At 52.8% G+C, this 15,896-nt stretch overlaps 6 protein-coding genes across 6 annotated transcripts; 2 read left to right on the top strand and 4 right to left on the bottom strand.

Annotated features, from left to right (window-relative positions):
• Nucleotides 1-808: 808 nt before the first annotated feature.
• EV422DRAFT_566282 (Mak10 subunit, NatC N-terminal acetyltransferase-domain-containing protein) lies at nt 809-3,455 on the top strand (the record flags this gene model as incomplete). Its single annotated transcript, XM_053072416.1, has 7 exons — nt 809-822; nt 898-941; nt 1,015-1,104; nt 1,191-1,258; nt 1,317-2,984; nt 3,082-3,207; nt 3,279-3,455. 7 exons carry the CDS (start codon nt 809-811, stop codon nt 3,453-3,455), a joined length of 2,187 nt encoding a protein of 728 aa, XP_052926913.1.
• Nucleotides 3,456-3,653: 198 nt separating this feature from the next.
• EV422DRAFT_566281 (coiled-coil domain-containing protein-domain-containing protein) lies at nt 3,654-4,837 on the bottom strand (the record flags this gene model as incomplete). Its single annotated transcript, XM_053072415.1, has 4 exons — nt 3,654-3,824; nt 3,888-4,438; nt 4,503-4,559; nt 4,660-4,837. 4 exons carry the CDS (start codon nt 4,835-4,837, stop codon nt 3,654-3,656), a joined length of 957 nt encoding a protein of 318 aa, XP_052926912.1.
• Nucleotides 4,838-7,196: 2,359 nt separating this feature from the next.
• Nucleotides 7,197-8,888, bottom strand: EV422DRAFT_406556 (large eukaryotic DNA virus major capsid protein-domain-containing protein). Its single transcript, XM_053066989.1, has 2 exons — nt 7,833-8,888; nt 7,197-7,738 (listed from the first exon to the last, which is right to left on the bottom strand). Exons 1-2 carry the CDS (start codon nt 8,676-8,678, stop codon nt 7,469-7,471), a joined length of 1,116 nt encoding a protein of 371 aa, XP_052926911.1. The 5' UTR covers nt 8,679-8,888; the 3' UTR covers nt 7,197-7,468.
• A 210-nt stretch (nt 8,889-9,098) lies between these two features.
• Nucleotides 9,099-10,008, bottom strand: EV422DRAFT_550382 (RNA polymerase Rpc34; the record flags this gene model as incomplete). Its single annotated transcript, XM_053071764.1, has 3 exons — nt 9,099-9,560; nt 9,633-9,776; nt 9,841-10,008. 3 exons carry the CDS (start codon nt 10,006-10,008, stop codon nt 9,099-9,101), a joined length of 774 nt encoding a protein of 257 aa, XP_052926910.1.
• A 768-nt stretch (nt 10,009-10,776) lies between these two features.
• EV422DRAFT_524684 (uncharacterized protein) lies at nt 10,777-12,908 on the top strand. Its single transcript, XM_053069996.1, has 5 exons — nt 10,777-11,648; nt 11,721-11,817; nt 11,899-12,036; nt 12,118-12,528; nt 12,642-12,908. Exons 1-5 carry the CDS (start codon nt 10,834-10,836, stop codon nt 12,759-12,761), a joined length of 1,581 nt encoding a protein of 526 aa, XP_052926909.1. The 5' UTR covers nt 10,777-10,833; the 3' UTR covers nt 12,762-12,908.
• Nucleotides 12,909-13,068: 160 nt separating this feature from the next.
• Nucleotides 13,069-15,844, bottom strand: EV422DRAFT_406431 (uncharacterized protein). The gene is made up of 9 exons (XM_053066988.1): nt 15,692-15,844; nt 15,536-15,614; nt 15,330-15,468; nt 15,025-15,262; nt 14,509-14,952; nt 14,394-14,441; nt 14,245-14,326; nt 13,864-14,178; nt 13,069-13,798 (listed from the first exon to the last, which is right to left on the bottom strand). Exons 1-9 carry the CDS (start codon nt 15,721-15,723, stop codon nt 13,211-13,213), a joined length of 1,965 nt encoding a protein of 654 aa, XP_052926908.1. The 5' UTR covers nt 15,724-15,844; the 3' UTR covers nt 13,069-13,210.
• Nucleotides 15,845-15,896: the final 52 nt, after the last annotated feature.

Genomic DNA, 15,896 nt, shown 5'->3' with positions numbered 1-15,896 from the left:
CGTCTCAATGCAAAGAACGCGGGGGGCCCTGGAACCGATTGCACGATGGGGCAGGTTGTGGAGATTCCTGGCAAGTTGGGGGTTCATGGAGAATTCTATTCAGCGCCACGTCAACCTGACGCTGCATGCCAACATGTACGGTAGCCGTCATCGCCGGTTCATCTACGTATAGCACCAAACTAGCAAAACGTGGGATCTGTCTTGCGAGAGCCAAATCTTTCATGGATAATGCTGCTCTGACGGTACTTCAACGAGTAGCATATGTGGTCTCTACAAGGAGGATCACTCTGTTCGCGGTGCTGATGGAAGAATATCCGCACCGGAATGTTCAAGAATCCTAGGAATATAAGGTTTTCGGAGGAGCTCCAACTGAGTGTTATATCGGAAAACTGGGGTCCCTGTGGAGCAAGGGAAGGCTCGGAAACCGTGGTGCCCCTCACTCCATTACCACGGTGGAGTGTGTTTTGACTATGTGGGGTTGGAAGCTCTACTGAAGGGACCCGATGCATGGACTGACTGACATGTCTTAGCCTTCTGTACCGCTGATGGAGCGTAATACTGTAATACTCGCCTTCGGTCCCCTAGACGGTCCCGTCAGTTGCATTGACACTTGTTCGGCTCCGACAAGAACATCACGTGACGTCATCCGCCACGGCTCCGGACGACATTTGCGGGATCTTACCCTTTTGTCAGTCCAATCTCGTTCGGAAGGACGAACTCTGTAGCATCATAGTGGGACGCTACGTTCAGAGCACGAGTCCGCATCGACACAGGCACTGTTCCTGCAGGCTGTCCGAGGACTGGGAATATGACCTTGCAAAGGTAGGCAATTGGCGTGAGAGAGAGAGAGACGAGACGCACGAGCAAGGTAACAATCTGACGTTTGCCGTGCCTCAGAATCGAGGAGGGTGCTGTAGCGAGCGCTCCAGCGCTAGGTGAAGGTACGAAGACTTAAGCGGCATGAATTGCGCAGCAAACCATTTACCGCTTCCTGAACTTCGAAAACCTATATAGCCGAGCACTTCGACGTTCCCCCATCTCACCACTGGGAATCACAAAACTCATGGACAGATGTGACGGAGTTCTTTCTGGAGGCCACGGACGGTACGGCTTGGATGTCTGTAGAGACCACCTTTTTGTCTGCGCAACTCACGAAAAGCTCATGAAAGGTCGACTGTTCTTGATTTAAGAGTTGGACGTTGGGCATTTGTTGCATCCGGAAGGCTTCACGTTGTGGGATTCAATGTCGGCCATAGAGGTCAGATTGGGCTGGTTGCCAAGACTCCATTCGTCCTGCTCACACGAAGTTGCCACAGATGATGGACCCGAAAATGGATCCCGGTATGGAACTCGCACAGTATCAACCGAAAAATCAACTCAAAGTCGCCGACATCGCGGAGCAGTTTCTATCGAGTGTGGAGATCATCGGCATTCTCGACGAACTCCTAAGTCGCGAAATGTCATGGATAGCAGGAAACTTTCTTTGTCAGACACTCTTTACTTGTATATATCTGCATGATCCACACAAGATTCCACATCCAGTGCTGTATGCCTGCGCCGTGGCGATCCTCCGAACCGCGGATGGGATCATACGAATGGTGTCAGACTCGAAGATCGCCGATGAAGAGGACTTTGCTCCGGAGACGATGGGATTCTCACTGTGCGAGGAAGTACCCCAAGGAGACGCCGTTGCAGCATTGCTTGACGTGGAAGAGAACCTTGCCTTCGCGTCGGCCGGTGATACCGACATCGAAGCCATCTCATCCGAGGATTGGGCGCAGCTTGGCGTTTCACCCAGAGAGAAGCCGGAAATCCTCGATGCTCTTCTGTGCAGAGTTCGCTTCCGGCGAGCATTTTACTCAATGATAGAAAGCATCAACAACCGTGATCGTTTACGCGCTCAAAAATGCGCGGCGGACGGAATGCGGCACCTCGAACTTATCGAACGTACGATGGACATTGGTTGTGATGTCGACAACTTCTTCGATCCTTTTATCACACGGAAGCTTTTCACTACCGCGCCGCCAAAACCTATCAGCGTGATGCCCAAAAAGCAAGCAATGGACGATATGGCCACGTTGTTGTCGCACGTACACGATGTTTGCTCACAGCCGGCAGGGGCTACCCTCACCACGCAATTATCGTTCCTCGAGTCCTTTTCGGCTCGTAAGCCCGCCCCGAGTGTGCTGGCTCGGGCGTGTTTGCATAACATCGTGCTGAATCCAACGAGTCCTAGCACAATGCTTGGAGCACTAAACCTGATCAAACTTGCTCTCAAGGACTTTTTCGAGCACAGAGACGCAGCTTACTCGGCTGAAATGCTGCATCAGTTCCTGGGAATTGCACAAGGACCGGTGGACGCGACTTTGAAATTATACTGCAAAAATCGGTCAAGACAGCACCGGGGGTTGCGGAAAGTCATTCTTTCGTGGGATCAGCTGCAGGTAGCGATCCAGACACTGGAGGCACAGTCATCCAAAAGCGAATCGCCGGCGAGAACCACCACAATGTTCTCTCGAAAGCTATCTCCGCCATACCCCTCGTTCGCGCTATCATTATGGGTATACCATCAGAAGCTATTACTGATGATCCTGTACCTACAGCTCGGGTACGAGCTAGATCTCTACGCGAGCTATGAGCATCTGATGGTTCTATGGCACATCAGAGCTCTACTGCATGAGCTGTCTGTCGTGCTGATGAGGGTATCGCAAGGCGGCGCATCAATCCCCGACAAGGACCGGCATTGGCACGTCACGCTTTTACGGATAGAGACGGAGGCAAAGACAAAGATTCTAGATGGCTTACTATACTTGGGCCGGCACTACTACCAGCAAGGGTTCCTGGCCCCTCCCAGGCATAAAGCGTATCGCGAGGACACGCATTTTGAGCATCGGTTTAGAGCCTTCGCGACGTTGTCCAGTCCGGCGAGAGCAAAGTTTCAGGATTTTACGGCTTGGAGAGACGAACGGGTGGATGCGACGAAGGTCGGTTTACTTGTGACCAAAGCTCCTTTATGTTAGCCCCGCGCATTCCTTGTGCTTCTCGCTTATAGACCGCACGATACGTACTTGGAACCAATAGGTGTTTGCGGCAGCAGAAGAGTGTTTGGCAAAATCCAAAACAGCGCTCCAGGAGTTGATACTATCCGCCAAGCACGACGCACAGGCGAGCGAAAGTTCAGATTATGCAAAGGAGGACCGGATGAAGGTTGGATATTTCGTTTCGGATCGCGTCGTTGCCGTTCAGTCGTTTGCTCAAATTCTCTGTCTCATTCCCAGGAGCTACAATCCATGACCCGCGTGTGCATCGCCAACTCCTTAGTCATAAAAAGGGAAGGCAGCTCGTCCGCCGGACAGAAAACAAAAGTCTCCCTGGGGGAGTGCAAATATCATCCGCATTTTCCCGTCTTCGTGGTCCATTGGACGCAAGAAGAGTCAACCAAGTGTGGCGGTTGAGGTTTATCCATAAACCTATGTGAGACGATCATCGCGGCGTTTTCGACTAGCATAGTCTAGATCACGGCCCTACTGCTTCAGATGACGGAGGACGTTTGTGGGATCGACTCCGTACATGACACATACACATACACCGCTGCTCTCATGAAGCTACCAAAACACCAAAAACTGCTTCGACTTGTGCTAACTTCTGGAAACTTAATAGTCGTACTCCCCCTCCTTCAAGCATTGGAAGGGGTCCATCGAATTCCCGTCCCCGTCGTCATCGTCGGCGTCAAAATACGCCTCGTCGCGGTCATGCCGTGCTTCCGCTGAGAACATGCCATAGTCCGGATTACTGTCTACGGGCGAATAATCAAAGTGATCCGACTGCAACCGACAAGATCATTAGCGCAGATAGCAGAAGCCCGTACAGATGAACAGAAAACCCACATCTTTGCCGTCAATGAAGCGCCGCCGCATAATTTCCGTAAACTCAGCCGCGAGGGCTTCCCTCTCAGCTTCGGATATTTGCGGCGTTGTTGAATCTGACGTAGATGTGAATGTGGACGCTGCCATCGGATTCGATGGGACGTCAGGCCCACTTGGTTCCGGCGGTGGTAACGGATCGGCTCCCCCGGGTTCCATCTCATCCTCGACGCTCTCATCACCATCCTCCTCGCTCTCCGTATCAAACTCCTCAAACGTCTCCTCCCGCTCCCTCCTCACCCTCTCGCCCGCCACCTCCTTCTCCCAGCTCTCATATATGCGATCCACAAGCCCCATACTCTCCGGGAACGCGGCTCCCGAGTCGTCCTCATACTGGCCAATGTAGGTGTGGTAGAGCTCCGGCGCCCGAGTGCGCAGGTTGGAGGGGGAAAAGTAGTCGGTGTGGGAAAGATGGGATGTGAGGTAAGCAAGGCGGCGGTTGCGTAGTTGCGTAGTTGTAATGGCGGGCAGGGGCGTGCGGTAGAGGCTGAGGTAGTGAGCGACTTCGTACTTCTCTGTAAGGGGACAACTCTATGAGTTTTGCGATGGTTATTAGCAATGTGCATCTGGGGCTCATACCTGAAAATGGGTCGAAAAGAGCTAAATCCTGCTTGCTGAGATATCTCCCATATTTTTCTGTGGAACGAGCCCCAGACTACGTTAGAAGCGGTCGCCCTGTAGTCTTGTTGCTGCTGCCGTACTATGCCTGCCCAACATGCGCATGTGAACAACTCACCCAAAAATACACTCAAATCGGACTGCAACAAGCGCTCTAAGGACGCGGCGGTTTCTTCGGAGCTAGCAGCGGGAATGGCTCGTTGGAACGAGATATCGTCGCTCTGCTCGCTCTGAGAGTCCTTTGCGATGGCTTGGAGGACGACCGCTTTGAGGTGGCCTCTGTCTGGTGCTTCCATTTTCGTTTCCGGATGGGACGGGGCGGACGAATCACTCAAATACCCTATCTACAAGCTACTCGGAGTAGCTGATTCGTTACTCGCTTCTGAGCTGATCCGGGGCTTCATCTTCACCTGCTGCTCGATATCCCTTTAGGTCCCACTTACCTTCCAAGTCTTACCTCCCAAGTCGATGATGACATTCTAGGACCCACAGATCTGATAACCGCGATCCTATGCGGATGCCAATTGACAGGAAGAACGGGTGGGGAGGGCCTTATCATTTGAAGCAACGCAAATTTGTCACCTGTCAAAGGTGCGGTTGCTCCACTGACCACGTGCTATTGTTTCACGTGTCCCTGAAATTTTTAATCTGTTTGACGGCTATAAAGCGCGGGACTCGGCAACACTGCGCTTGTCTCAAATTCAACCTTTTGCATGGAAAGCAACGAAATGTTTGCGGAACGCAACCACTCAACGTTCCATATCAACACTCAGAATCTCTCTTTCGACCTCAACACTCCCGACAATCAAAGGCGATTGCCGCAGCAAAACGCTGACGACGTAGCCACTTCCTCCGACCACGATATTGCCGAAGAAAATATCAGGGTCTCTCTCGACGCGAGGGAGTTGATCAGAGCTCTGAGCGTGGTGCAGGCCTCCCGTGATACCTGGGGTGAGGCTTCGAGCGAGGTCAAGATCTGCACCTACAGTAGCGGTCGTCCCAAAACCTACTTCCAAGAACGGAGCCTTCAGCGGCTGGCTCAGTTTCGAAAGACCCTGACCGATGAAGATTGGGAAACGCTTCGCAAAGCTTTGAACGACACTCATGACAGAACGGCCGGCACCAGATCCACCGTCTCGCTACCTGTGCCTCTGGCCGGATGAGTTGCGTGCAGAATGGACCGACCGACTTTGTTGCCGATGCGGATTCGCCCTTAACGCCGACTGAACGACATCGTTTCGCGGGACTGCTCGATGGGCGGTTGGGTATTCGGACAAGTGATATCATCACATATCCTCGCGGGCTGTGGATTGGGCATATAACGGGTGCGGTCCGATGGGTTTTCTCTGCGTCGCCTGTGACGTTGAGCACGATGCCGATCAGCGCGTAAAGAATCAAGATATGTGCAAAACCGCGTACAACACGCAACGGCGCGCACAAAACGCTGAGCGGGCTCTCACAGCGGATCGAAACGAGACCCCTGGAAAGCCGTGCAGCACGTGCGACAAGCCGTTTGAACGAGGTGCATTTCGATGGAGCGAGTATAGATGGGCCAGCGAGTGTAAGGTTTGCTTCAACGCGCGAAAGTATTACGAGACGTTTCGCCAACGCAAGCGTGAGCTCGATCCGACTGGATATCTCGAAACGTACGCGCTTGACCAGGCGCGATTTCGGTTAATGCACCCTGAAGCCGTCGCGCAGTACAACACCAAACGGCGCACCACCGTCGCCGATAGATTCAAAGCTATCAAGCGATCAGCGGATAGCCGCCGCATCTCATTCACAGACGATGCCACGCTGCTTACGCTCATCGGACAGGCGTGTCATTACTGCGATGCTCTCCCAGACGCGGGCGATTGACTCAACGGGCTCGACCGTCTGAACAGCAGGCTGGGTTACTCTGAAAACAATGTCGTACCGGCGTGCCATCTCGATAACATTCTCAAGGGGACGTTATTACCCGAGGAGTACGTGTGGCAGATGTGTCAGATTAATGCGGTGCGAAGGAGGCACACGCCTGACGCCGAGCTCGATATGGATGCTGTGATCAACAGCAACTTTGTGAACGCTGGACGACCATCGGTTGGCGGGCGCAAGGCGGGCGTCGAGTCGTTCCAAAAACAGACCGGTGAATGCTACCTGTGCGAGGCGGTCGGCATGTGTGGTTCGGACCGAGTTAACCCTACACTATTGTACAACGACGAAGAGAACGTGAAACTGTGCTGCTGGAAATGCAACCGTATTGAGCTGGACATGCAGCTGCCAGCGCTGTATGCACACGCATGGAAAGTCTCATCGGTTTTTAACGAGAATCTAGACGGCGCTCTTGTATCTACTCGACAGCCTACACCAGAGCCGCGTGATACCGCCCGCGAAAACGGCATTGATAAAGCCCGCGAGCCTAGCACCGGTCGGCTTCGACATCATGCGCAGTGGTATGGTTTTCTCGTCGAGTCGTCCGCACTTTTGCCGGCTTCAAGGAGCTAGCGATTGGTCTAGGAATACCAAAGGCGGCCCTTCACACCAAGCTGCAGAGCTTTGCGGGGAGCCGCTACTGTCTGAATGAGCGATGGGTCATACAGAAGCTGGTGGCATCAGAGTTCAACATATATTCAGGCGAGGTAACCGCGTCAGAGGAGTTTGATGCCCTTGTTGACTTGAAGTTAGCCTCTATCAAGCGTATTGTGCTCGATGATGACCCTGGACCAGTCGTGCTGAAGCGCCCAGGCCCTCCGGTGCTAGTCGTATATTCTGACTCGCCAGCGGACTCGCGAGCAGACCGCACGGTGCTCGCGAAATATGCGAGTGTAGCTGTGCTTGCAGAATGTCTTCAGCGAAATTGCGAGGCCATTAGGGAACAAGTCGTCAAAAAAACATTACAGAGTCGCTGGCCTGTCGAGTTTGTGGAGGCGGACGCGGCTGATCAGCTAGAAAGCACGGCGCACGACCAGTTCCCGGCCATGTACAACAACGCAAAGCCCGCCTATCTCGTCTACCATGGCGAGAAGCTCGTAGCCAAAGCCAGCACAGCTACAGACTTGAGGAAACGCATGGGCAAGGAAAAGAATCGCAAGTACATTAAGGACCGAATGAAGGCGGGCGGAAACGCAAAGCTCGCAGACGGTCGCATCTTGCGTATCGTTGAATGTCCCAAGAGCCGCTTTGCCGAGCATGATGAGCTTGACCCCGCATACTCCCTGATTTAGTATGATGTTAATAGAAACTTTGCATCAATGAATAATTTCGTTAATCAGTGAAGCATAGTAACGCAACCGGGTGGGCCCAAACTACCCTTACAACCCCATATGTACACGCCATGTCCCTTATTCCTTCAAACAATCTAGCACACCTCGATGGCGCTGTCGAATCCGCTGAGATCCAGGAAGCTCTTGTCTCCCTCACCAAATCCCACATCCCTGGTTGAGGCGTAGGGATGGTTGCCCACATCCCTGGTTGAGGCGTAGGCCAAACCACCCAAGCCCGACACACGTAATACGTTGTACACTCGGGCCATGATATAGAAGGTGACAGCGGCGGTACCAGTGCCGAGAGAAAAGTTGAGCGAGAGACGTTCTCCAGGCGCGAAAAGTTACAACTGCCACTGGGCTGCAGGGCCTCAGGGTTGAGCGCAAAGGAGTACAGCCCGATTCCACGTGCGGGGCAGCGGGTGTGGTGCCAGTACGGCTGCAGCGTCGAGAAGAAGGCCGAGCTGCGTTCCGACAGACGCTCGGTGGTGTTCAGTAGGAGCTTGGCGGAAACAACCGGGTCGTTGCCGTTGTAGTGGTCTCCGGAAGTTCCCGAATCAGTGTAGTCAAAGTGTCTGTTCGCATAGTTGTCAACATTGGCCACTTTACTGGCCGGGTAAATAATCTCCTTGGCCGGGTGAGCGAACGTCAGCTTGATCTTGGGGTTGCTAGAGGCAACAGACTCGGTGCCAGTGTACTGCCACAGCTGCACGAGGTACTCGTGGCTCGATTGGGCAAAGACCTTGCGCTCAACACCGTCGAGGTAGACGTAGGTCATGAACAGGTCAACATTCACAAGGCTAGGCGGGTTGGCAATCGGAATACCGTTTCCAGTAATGACGAGCTCGTTGAAGGTGGCAAGCTGGAAGTTGATACGCACCTCGTGGAACATGAGCGAGACGATGGGGAGCGCCTGGCCCCACGACTGGCAAAAGAAGAACGGCAAGGGAGTGTTCAGCTCGGCCGCGGGGTTTGCAGTGTTTTGCACGGTCAGCTCGTCAACATCACCAATTAGCTGCTGGTAACCCTTGCACTTGTCCTCGGGAATCGTCAGCTCACCCAAGATGCTCACCCCGCATTTGACATTCGCAAGATTTGCACTGTCAGTCTGTCACACTTGCACTCGAGCCACAGTCTTGGAGAATCTGGGGTATCTAAGACCATCTAATGCTTTCGTATATACAAAATGCGATCACTTAAATTATGAAGGAATCGACCCCGCAGTTGTGACAATGGAGCTGCCTCAAGCTCGCGGGGTACCATCGGGCACACTTCCGATCTGACCTACAGTACCTACTCGAATACGCTTTCGTCATAAGGCCAACCAATCCTTGAAGTACACACACTTCGAAGGATTGACCGGCCCCGACTCAGTGCAGAAATCAAACACAGGGCACCGCCCACAAGGCATATCCGTCCACGCATTCCGCTCCTCGATGGCCGCTCCGCCAATAGCCTTATACATCCACGCATGATGCTGCAGATCACGGACCGTCTCCTTGCCGCCCCTGAAATCGTCATCATCATCAAGATCCATCACCTCTTCTTCTTCGCCTGCGGATTCCTCCTCTTCGCTGGTGGCATATCCAGTTTTCTGCAGGCGCGTCACTTTGCCGTCGTAGTAGAGTCGGTCGAGGAGGGCCTGGACGTCGGCGACGGAAAGAGGAACGGTTGTAAGCCCGGATTGCGTGATGAACTTGTGGATGGCGGATGCGGTGGGGTAGTTGGAATGACTTGCTGGGTATACGGCGTCTTTGTTTTTTGGTGGATAGCTCTGTGAAGGCATTACGGGCGACGTTAATCTGAGTGGATAGGAAGGTGATCGACAATGCACTGGGAGGCATACCTTCATAACGATATATTTATGAACCTGCTTGGACAGTTGTTCGATGAAGTCCATATCCATCTCGTTGTCTGTATACCACGCTCCTCCTGTCAGTTCCGTTGAAGGTTCCAGCTCGTATAGCATATAAACCTTCTTATGTGGAGTCTGCGCCGGGATGGATTTATCAATAGAGCCATCAGAATCAAAAGGAAGCACTTAGACAACAGACCTTAACCGGTTTGACCCATTTAATGATATTCTTTTTCTCCAGATTCTTGATCACCGTATTGGCAAGTTGTGTGTGCAATCCGGAGCGATCCTTGAGCTGTTTGAGCCATATTCCATTGTTCTTTGCATCTTTAACGAGTCGGTAGATGATGCGTTCCTCGTCTTTCATACCGCCCGCTCTGCATGGCGAGCAGAAGAGAAGAAATTTAGCGGAATCCTGCAGCTCGGAGAGGGCGGAGCGCCTCCTACATTGTAGCCTCTTCATTTGAGCGAGCTTTCACAGCAAGCTTTCCAGTCTTTGTCATCGCCATGAAGTCGACATATTGCTGAGACAAGTGGAGAACACTTTTAGCTGTGTGCTCTCTTCACCGCACTTCACCGTTTCTTGCGCAGGATAACACACCTTCGAGCTGAGTGAGTTCAAGTGCTCCAAGATTTCGTTGGCCTCCCACCCTTCAAGTTCGTTCCTCAGAGCATCTTGGTCGATACCCTAACCACAGACCGAGTCACGAAACGTTAGTTTTCGCCTGTTGAAAAGACCAGCAAACACTAACCAGCCACCTCTGGACCACGTACCTTAGGATGCTGCCTGATTCGATCGAGTACCGTCTGCTCTTTGGCGGTCAGGGCGTTCCCCGACTTGGCTTTTCGTGAGGACATGGTATCGTATCAAGGGTTCTCCGTCCTGCGAAAATGGGCCTGCGCGTTCAAAAGACCTGAGACTATATATATATTTATATATGAACGAGCCTGGCAGTGCTCTCTCTTGCAGCCTCTGTATATGGACCAAATGGACTGTGTATTTGCCGTACAGCAGTCTGGCAACGGACTGAAGGGTGTTTTCTGGACAAGTCGCTTGATGCAAAGTTGCAAACCCCTCTTCCCGGTCAGACTTCGGTACGCGCAGTCATCGCTCGCAGCCAACGCGCTCCCTCTTCCCACATTCCGTCGTTTTTGTTTCTTTTCTCTATCACTACTCAAGGCACTACCCGAAATGCAGGGCAATAACTCGGGCTTCAACTATCGCCCGCCCCCCGCCTGGAGGGGAGGGGGAGAGCGAGAAGGTGGAGGCGGAGGAGCAGCACAAAATCAGGGTCGACGCGGAGGCTCCAGGCCATTTCGCGGACGTGGTGGAGGGGACCGACAAAACAATAGGCACCAGCCATATCCGGCCCAACACTACCAAAGACAACAACAGCAGCAGTTCTCGGGAGGTGACGGTGTTAGTGCAGCACAGCAGGCTCAGCAATATCAGCAGCCGCAGCTGCTCCAACAGCAATACTTGGCTGGACAGGACCCACAGAATGCTGCGTATCCATGGCAGCAGCCACAACAGGCGTATTACCAGCCTCTGCAAATGGACCAGTCAGGGTCAATACCACCTCAGCAAACGCTTCATCAACAGCAGCAGTTACTTTTGCAGCAGCAGCAACAACAAGTTCAGCAGAGGAACCTGGCTATGCTGCCGACGTTGTTAGCGATGGCAGGGCAGCTAGGCACGTTCCTGACGCACCAACAGCAGCAGCAGCAGCTGCCGATGCAGCAACAATCAGGGTCATATGGTTATGCAGACCCATCATCTATTGCATTATTGGGAAGCGCGGCCATGGAACCATACACAGCAGCAGCGCAAACGAAGCCACCGGCGCCGTTTTCATGCGAAAACTGCGAGAAGACGTTTGAAGTCGAATCGCAGTATCGAACGCACTGCAAACAGCATGTGAAGTGCTCTGAATGCGAGTTCGAAGCATCTAAGAAGGTTGTGCGAGGGCATGAGGAGGAAGTGCATGCCATTGTCGATGGAGTCAAGTAAGCCCCCTGGAGGTGTTTGCGTGGACGGATGTCAGCGACGGGGTTCTGATGGAACTTTTATATCATTAGGAGGACGTTTGTGAGCAAAGATACCCCAGAAGAGATAGCTCAATGGATTCAGGAGCGGAAGAAAAAATACCCAACGGAAGCGAACATCCGTGCAAAGGTATGAATGGGAAAGTACTCCTTCACCATTCTCTGTTGGACCGTGGTTGCTCACGCTATATATTTGCTTCGTGTGCATCAGACATTGGCGGAACAAGAGCGACACAATCGAGGAGATGTGATACGTGAACCGAAAGGGCTTAAGGGCAATCGGAAAGAGCGCGGACCGTTGCGGCAGATGCACGTGGCTTCCACGCCAGTGGTTGAGGTCAAGCGCGAGGTAGGTCATCGAGCGAAGCTGGCTGTCACGGTGGCAATCCTGTCACCTCTGCTGCAGATGGCTAATGGATAACAAATACAGGAACCGATCAAAAACGGTCTCGGGCTGCTCACTGCATACGCCTCCGACATCTCTTCCGACGCCGAAGAACTCGCCCCGACCGAGGGCGCAGACCCCTTATCAACAACTCCCAAACCTGACCCAACATCCGACGCATCCTCCCTCTCCTCATCAGATTCCTCCGACGATGACGAAGAGGAAGCGACGGCACCCACACCCGACGCCGCGCACCCAACCCCGCAACGCCAACCGCGCAGCATGCCAATCTGCAAATACTTCCTCCGCAACCGATGCACAAAAGGCGATAGCTGTGCTTTCCGGCATGAGCGGCCGCCGCCAAAGACTGCCGAACAGAAGGAGGCCGCCAACGCTCGTCGGGCGGCGGCGAGTAGTGCGGCTGCAGCGGGGAGTAGACGGCCTTTGTTGAAGATGGTGCGTTTTGCTTGTGCAGCCTTCTTGTTGGACAGTAGCAGCAGGATTATGGTGCCTTGGGGTTCCGAGGTGGAGGCTGACGGTGTCTGTTCCGTTTCACTAATTCCTCACAGCTCCTGGAAGCGGACATCAGGAAGGAACAAAACACGATCCTGCAGTGCGTTCGGTACATCGTTCAGAAGGATTTCTTCGAAACGAAAAACCAGCAGCAAACTGAGCAGATGGAGCCTTAAAAATCACACTCATCTACCTCATTCATCATCCATCATGCATTACATCACATCGCAGTCTAGAATGTACATAGCAGCAATTGTCATCGTAGAATCAACCTCAAATCATTGGCCAAGAGAATGTATTTGGAGGGCGAGGAGAAGGTTTACCTTCAATGCGCCTGGGTGAGAAATCAAATGCTACGCGTCTTTGACAGTGGGCCAAACGGCATCAAGCGTTTCGTGCGACCGATTGAAAGAGTCTCGATGCGTTCAAGTGTATTAGAAGAGGGACGTAAAGGACAATGAGGTTGTTGGAGGCTGGTGTAAGAAACCTCCGCTGAGGTTCTCGTGGAAGTAAAGGAAAAGGGGTGGGATATCAACGTCGATGAAGGAGGGGATGACCACAAAAACGATTGGGTTTTCGGAGGAGATACTGCATCTCACTTCGGCATATTTAACCGCTTTCAGAATCAGAAGAAGGATCCACCTCCCATTTGCTGCTGATTATGCTGGTTTTGCTGAGCGCCAAATGGGTTCTGGCCGAACGCGTTTTGCTGTTGCTGGAACCCTTGCTGTTGTTGGCCACCGAAAGATGTGGCGCCTTGCTGGGGGTTTCCGAAGCCTTGGCCGCCTTGAACCCCGCCGCCGAAGAATGGTTGCTGCTGTTGCTGTTGCTGCTGTTGTTGTGGGAAAGCGCCGCCGAATCCGGTCTGCATGCCACCGAAAGCGTTGTTGTTGTTGCCGCCTGCACCGTTGAAGCCACCACCGCCGAATGTGCTTTGAGTGGTGTTTTGGGTGGCAAGTTGAGCGAGGGTGGGCTGGGAGGGTTTTGGCGCCTCCCATTGGAATTTTCCACCAGCACTGGTTCCGGCTGTGGCGAAGGGATTCTTTGCGGCGGGGAGGCCAAAGTTGTTGGCGGCCCCTGAGCCGCTTCCCTTCATCAAACTGGAGGCGTCCAAGTTGACAAGGTCGTTGGCGGATTTGTTTGGTGTGTTGAAGCCACCAGTGCCTTGAGCGGGCGTTCCGAAGCCACTCCCTGTGTTGTGCTGGGAAATAGGCTGCTCGCGGGATCAGATGGTTAGCATATGCCTTTCGAATGAAAAAAGCCTAATGGCATTGTTACCTGGGATCCAGCGCCGCCAAAGCCGCCTAATCCTCCTCCAGTCAGATGTGCAGGAATACCCCCCCTGTTGCCAAATGGTCCACCTGTGTTGTGGGCTTGGAGCGGTTGGGTACCAAAACCTCCCAAGTTGCTTCCCAAGTTACCGCCCGTATTATGCTGCTGGATTGCTTGTCCGCCCTGACCAAAGCCTCCAAAGCCTCCTCCAAGGTTCTGCGCCTGACCCTGATTGAATCCGCCAAACCCACTGCCAGTGTTGTGTGCGGACACTTGAGCGGCATTGCCAAATCCTCCACCTGTCGACTGGTTTGCGAGGCTCTATACACCATCCTTGACATTAGTTACGGGTGAAGATACAACATTCTGAAGGAAATTTCGGAGTACCTGCTGATTGCCGCCCCCAAAAATGTCGTTCCCGGCCCCTTGTGCTACCCCGAACGGATTCGACTGCGTTGCTCCGCTTGCGCTACAGCAAGGGAGGATAAGTTTAGAGCACATGACAGAGAGGTCAACCGAGTATTGAGGATGCTTACCCGCCTGTGCGGCTAGCGGCAAGACTCGCGAATGGATCGATCGGGCCACTGTGTTGGGATATGTTTGAGAGTCTGCGCCAAAAGCGTACGGCGCTTCACAACTTGCTATAATTACCTTCCACGAGCCAGTGCGTCGTTGTTTCCGGTGAGTTGATCCTGCATAGGGTTTGCCGGGGCCGTACCGAATGGGTTGGAGTTTTGCATTTGATTTTGCAACATTTGGTTCTGCTGGAATTGTTGTTGAGCAAGCTGCTGTTGGAGAGCCAGCTGTTGTTGCTGCTGCAATGCATACTGCTGCTGCAATTGCTGCTGCTGCTGAGCAGCAAAGGGATCCGCCCCGCCAAATCCAGAGAATGGATCATACGAGGTTTGTGTTTGTTGCGGTTGTTGGGCGTAAGGGTTTGCTGGAGTGGTGTCTTCGAGACCGCCAAAGAAATCGATGATGTTGTCCTTGGCTGGTTCGGCAGCAGCTTTCGCCGCTGCTTCGTCCCTTTCCCGCATACGCCTTTCGATCGCCTCTTTCTCACTAAGCTCCAACGCTCGTCGGAGTTCTTCTTCCCTGAGAACATTTGAACATCAGGATTTCCGATGGAGCAGAAACAGTTTGCGAAAAGCAATATCTGAAGCTTACTCCTTGTCCTCTCCGGCTCTACGTTTCTGATCTTGTTGCGCTGTCTTCTTACTTTCTTCAAGCGCTTTTTGTAATTCAAAATCCTCATTATAGTATGCGCCTGAACCCGAACCGTCATTTTCTGGCCTTGATCCGCTGCCACCCATGCGACCCCGCATATCTGCCCGTGTCTGGCGTGCTTCGCGTAATCGTGTCTCGTCTGCCAGTAAGGCTACTATGTCCTTGCACTTCTGACGCACTGCCAAAGGACAACACACATCGGTCAGAGAGGCTGTTCTCGCTTCATGAAATTCGCATCCTTTTACCATTCGCTCCCTGGTCTTTTCCATCATCATCAATGTATTGAAACTCTTTCAACGTTTTGATGACATGTATGTTTTCCCTTGCGTATGCGATGACAGCCTCCGCTCCGGTGTGTAGCAAGTAATCCAGTAGAGTCAGGGCCTTTTGCAAAGGGAAGAGAATCAGAGATGAACTGCAGACAATCGTGATCGCGAAATGAATCGCAAACCTTGAAGACATGTCTCCAGTTCTTTCCCGAATCGTTCAATCGCTTATCAACCATTTCCATGATTTCAAGGAAATCTCGGCTGAGAAAAGTGGAGATAGGGAATATTCTCGGTAAGTTGCGAGTCGGCTAAGAGAATGAGGGCATTTCTGCACATACTGATTGTATGTCGATTGGGAAATATCGGCCATCAAAGACCCCGACGGTCCCCACTATGTTCGAACAAGTAAAAGTACGCAATTGAATATGTTGAATACGCGGGGTTACGGGGTGGCCAACGAAGCCTGAATGCCGGAAGAAGTGGTGAATCCCTACCGGATCATTTGACGTCGCCTGCCTACAGACAAGGGATGTAAGTCTACTA

Source organism: Fimicolochytrium jonesii (genome assembly GCF_025526975.1).
Source record: "Fimicolochytrium jonesii strain JEL569 chromosome Unknown EV422scaffold_7, whole genome shotgun sequence".
Classification (NCBI taxonomy): Eukaryota; Fungi; Chytridiomycota; class Chytridiomycetes; order Spizellomycetales; family Powellomycetaceae; genus Fimicolochytrium; species Fimicolochytrium jonesii.
The sequence above is the reverse complement of the archived record's forward strand: the minus strand, read 5'-3'. Positions and strand labels throughout refer to the sequence as shown.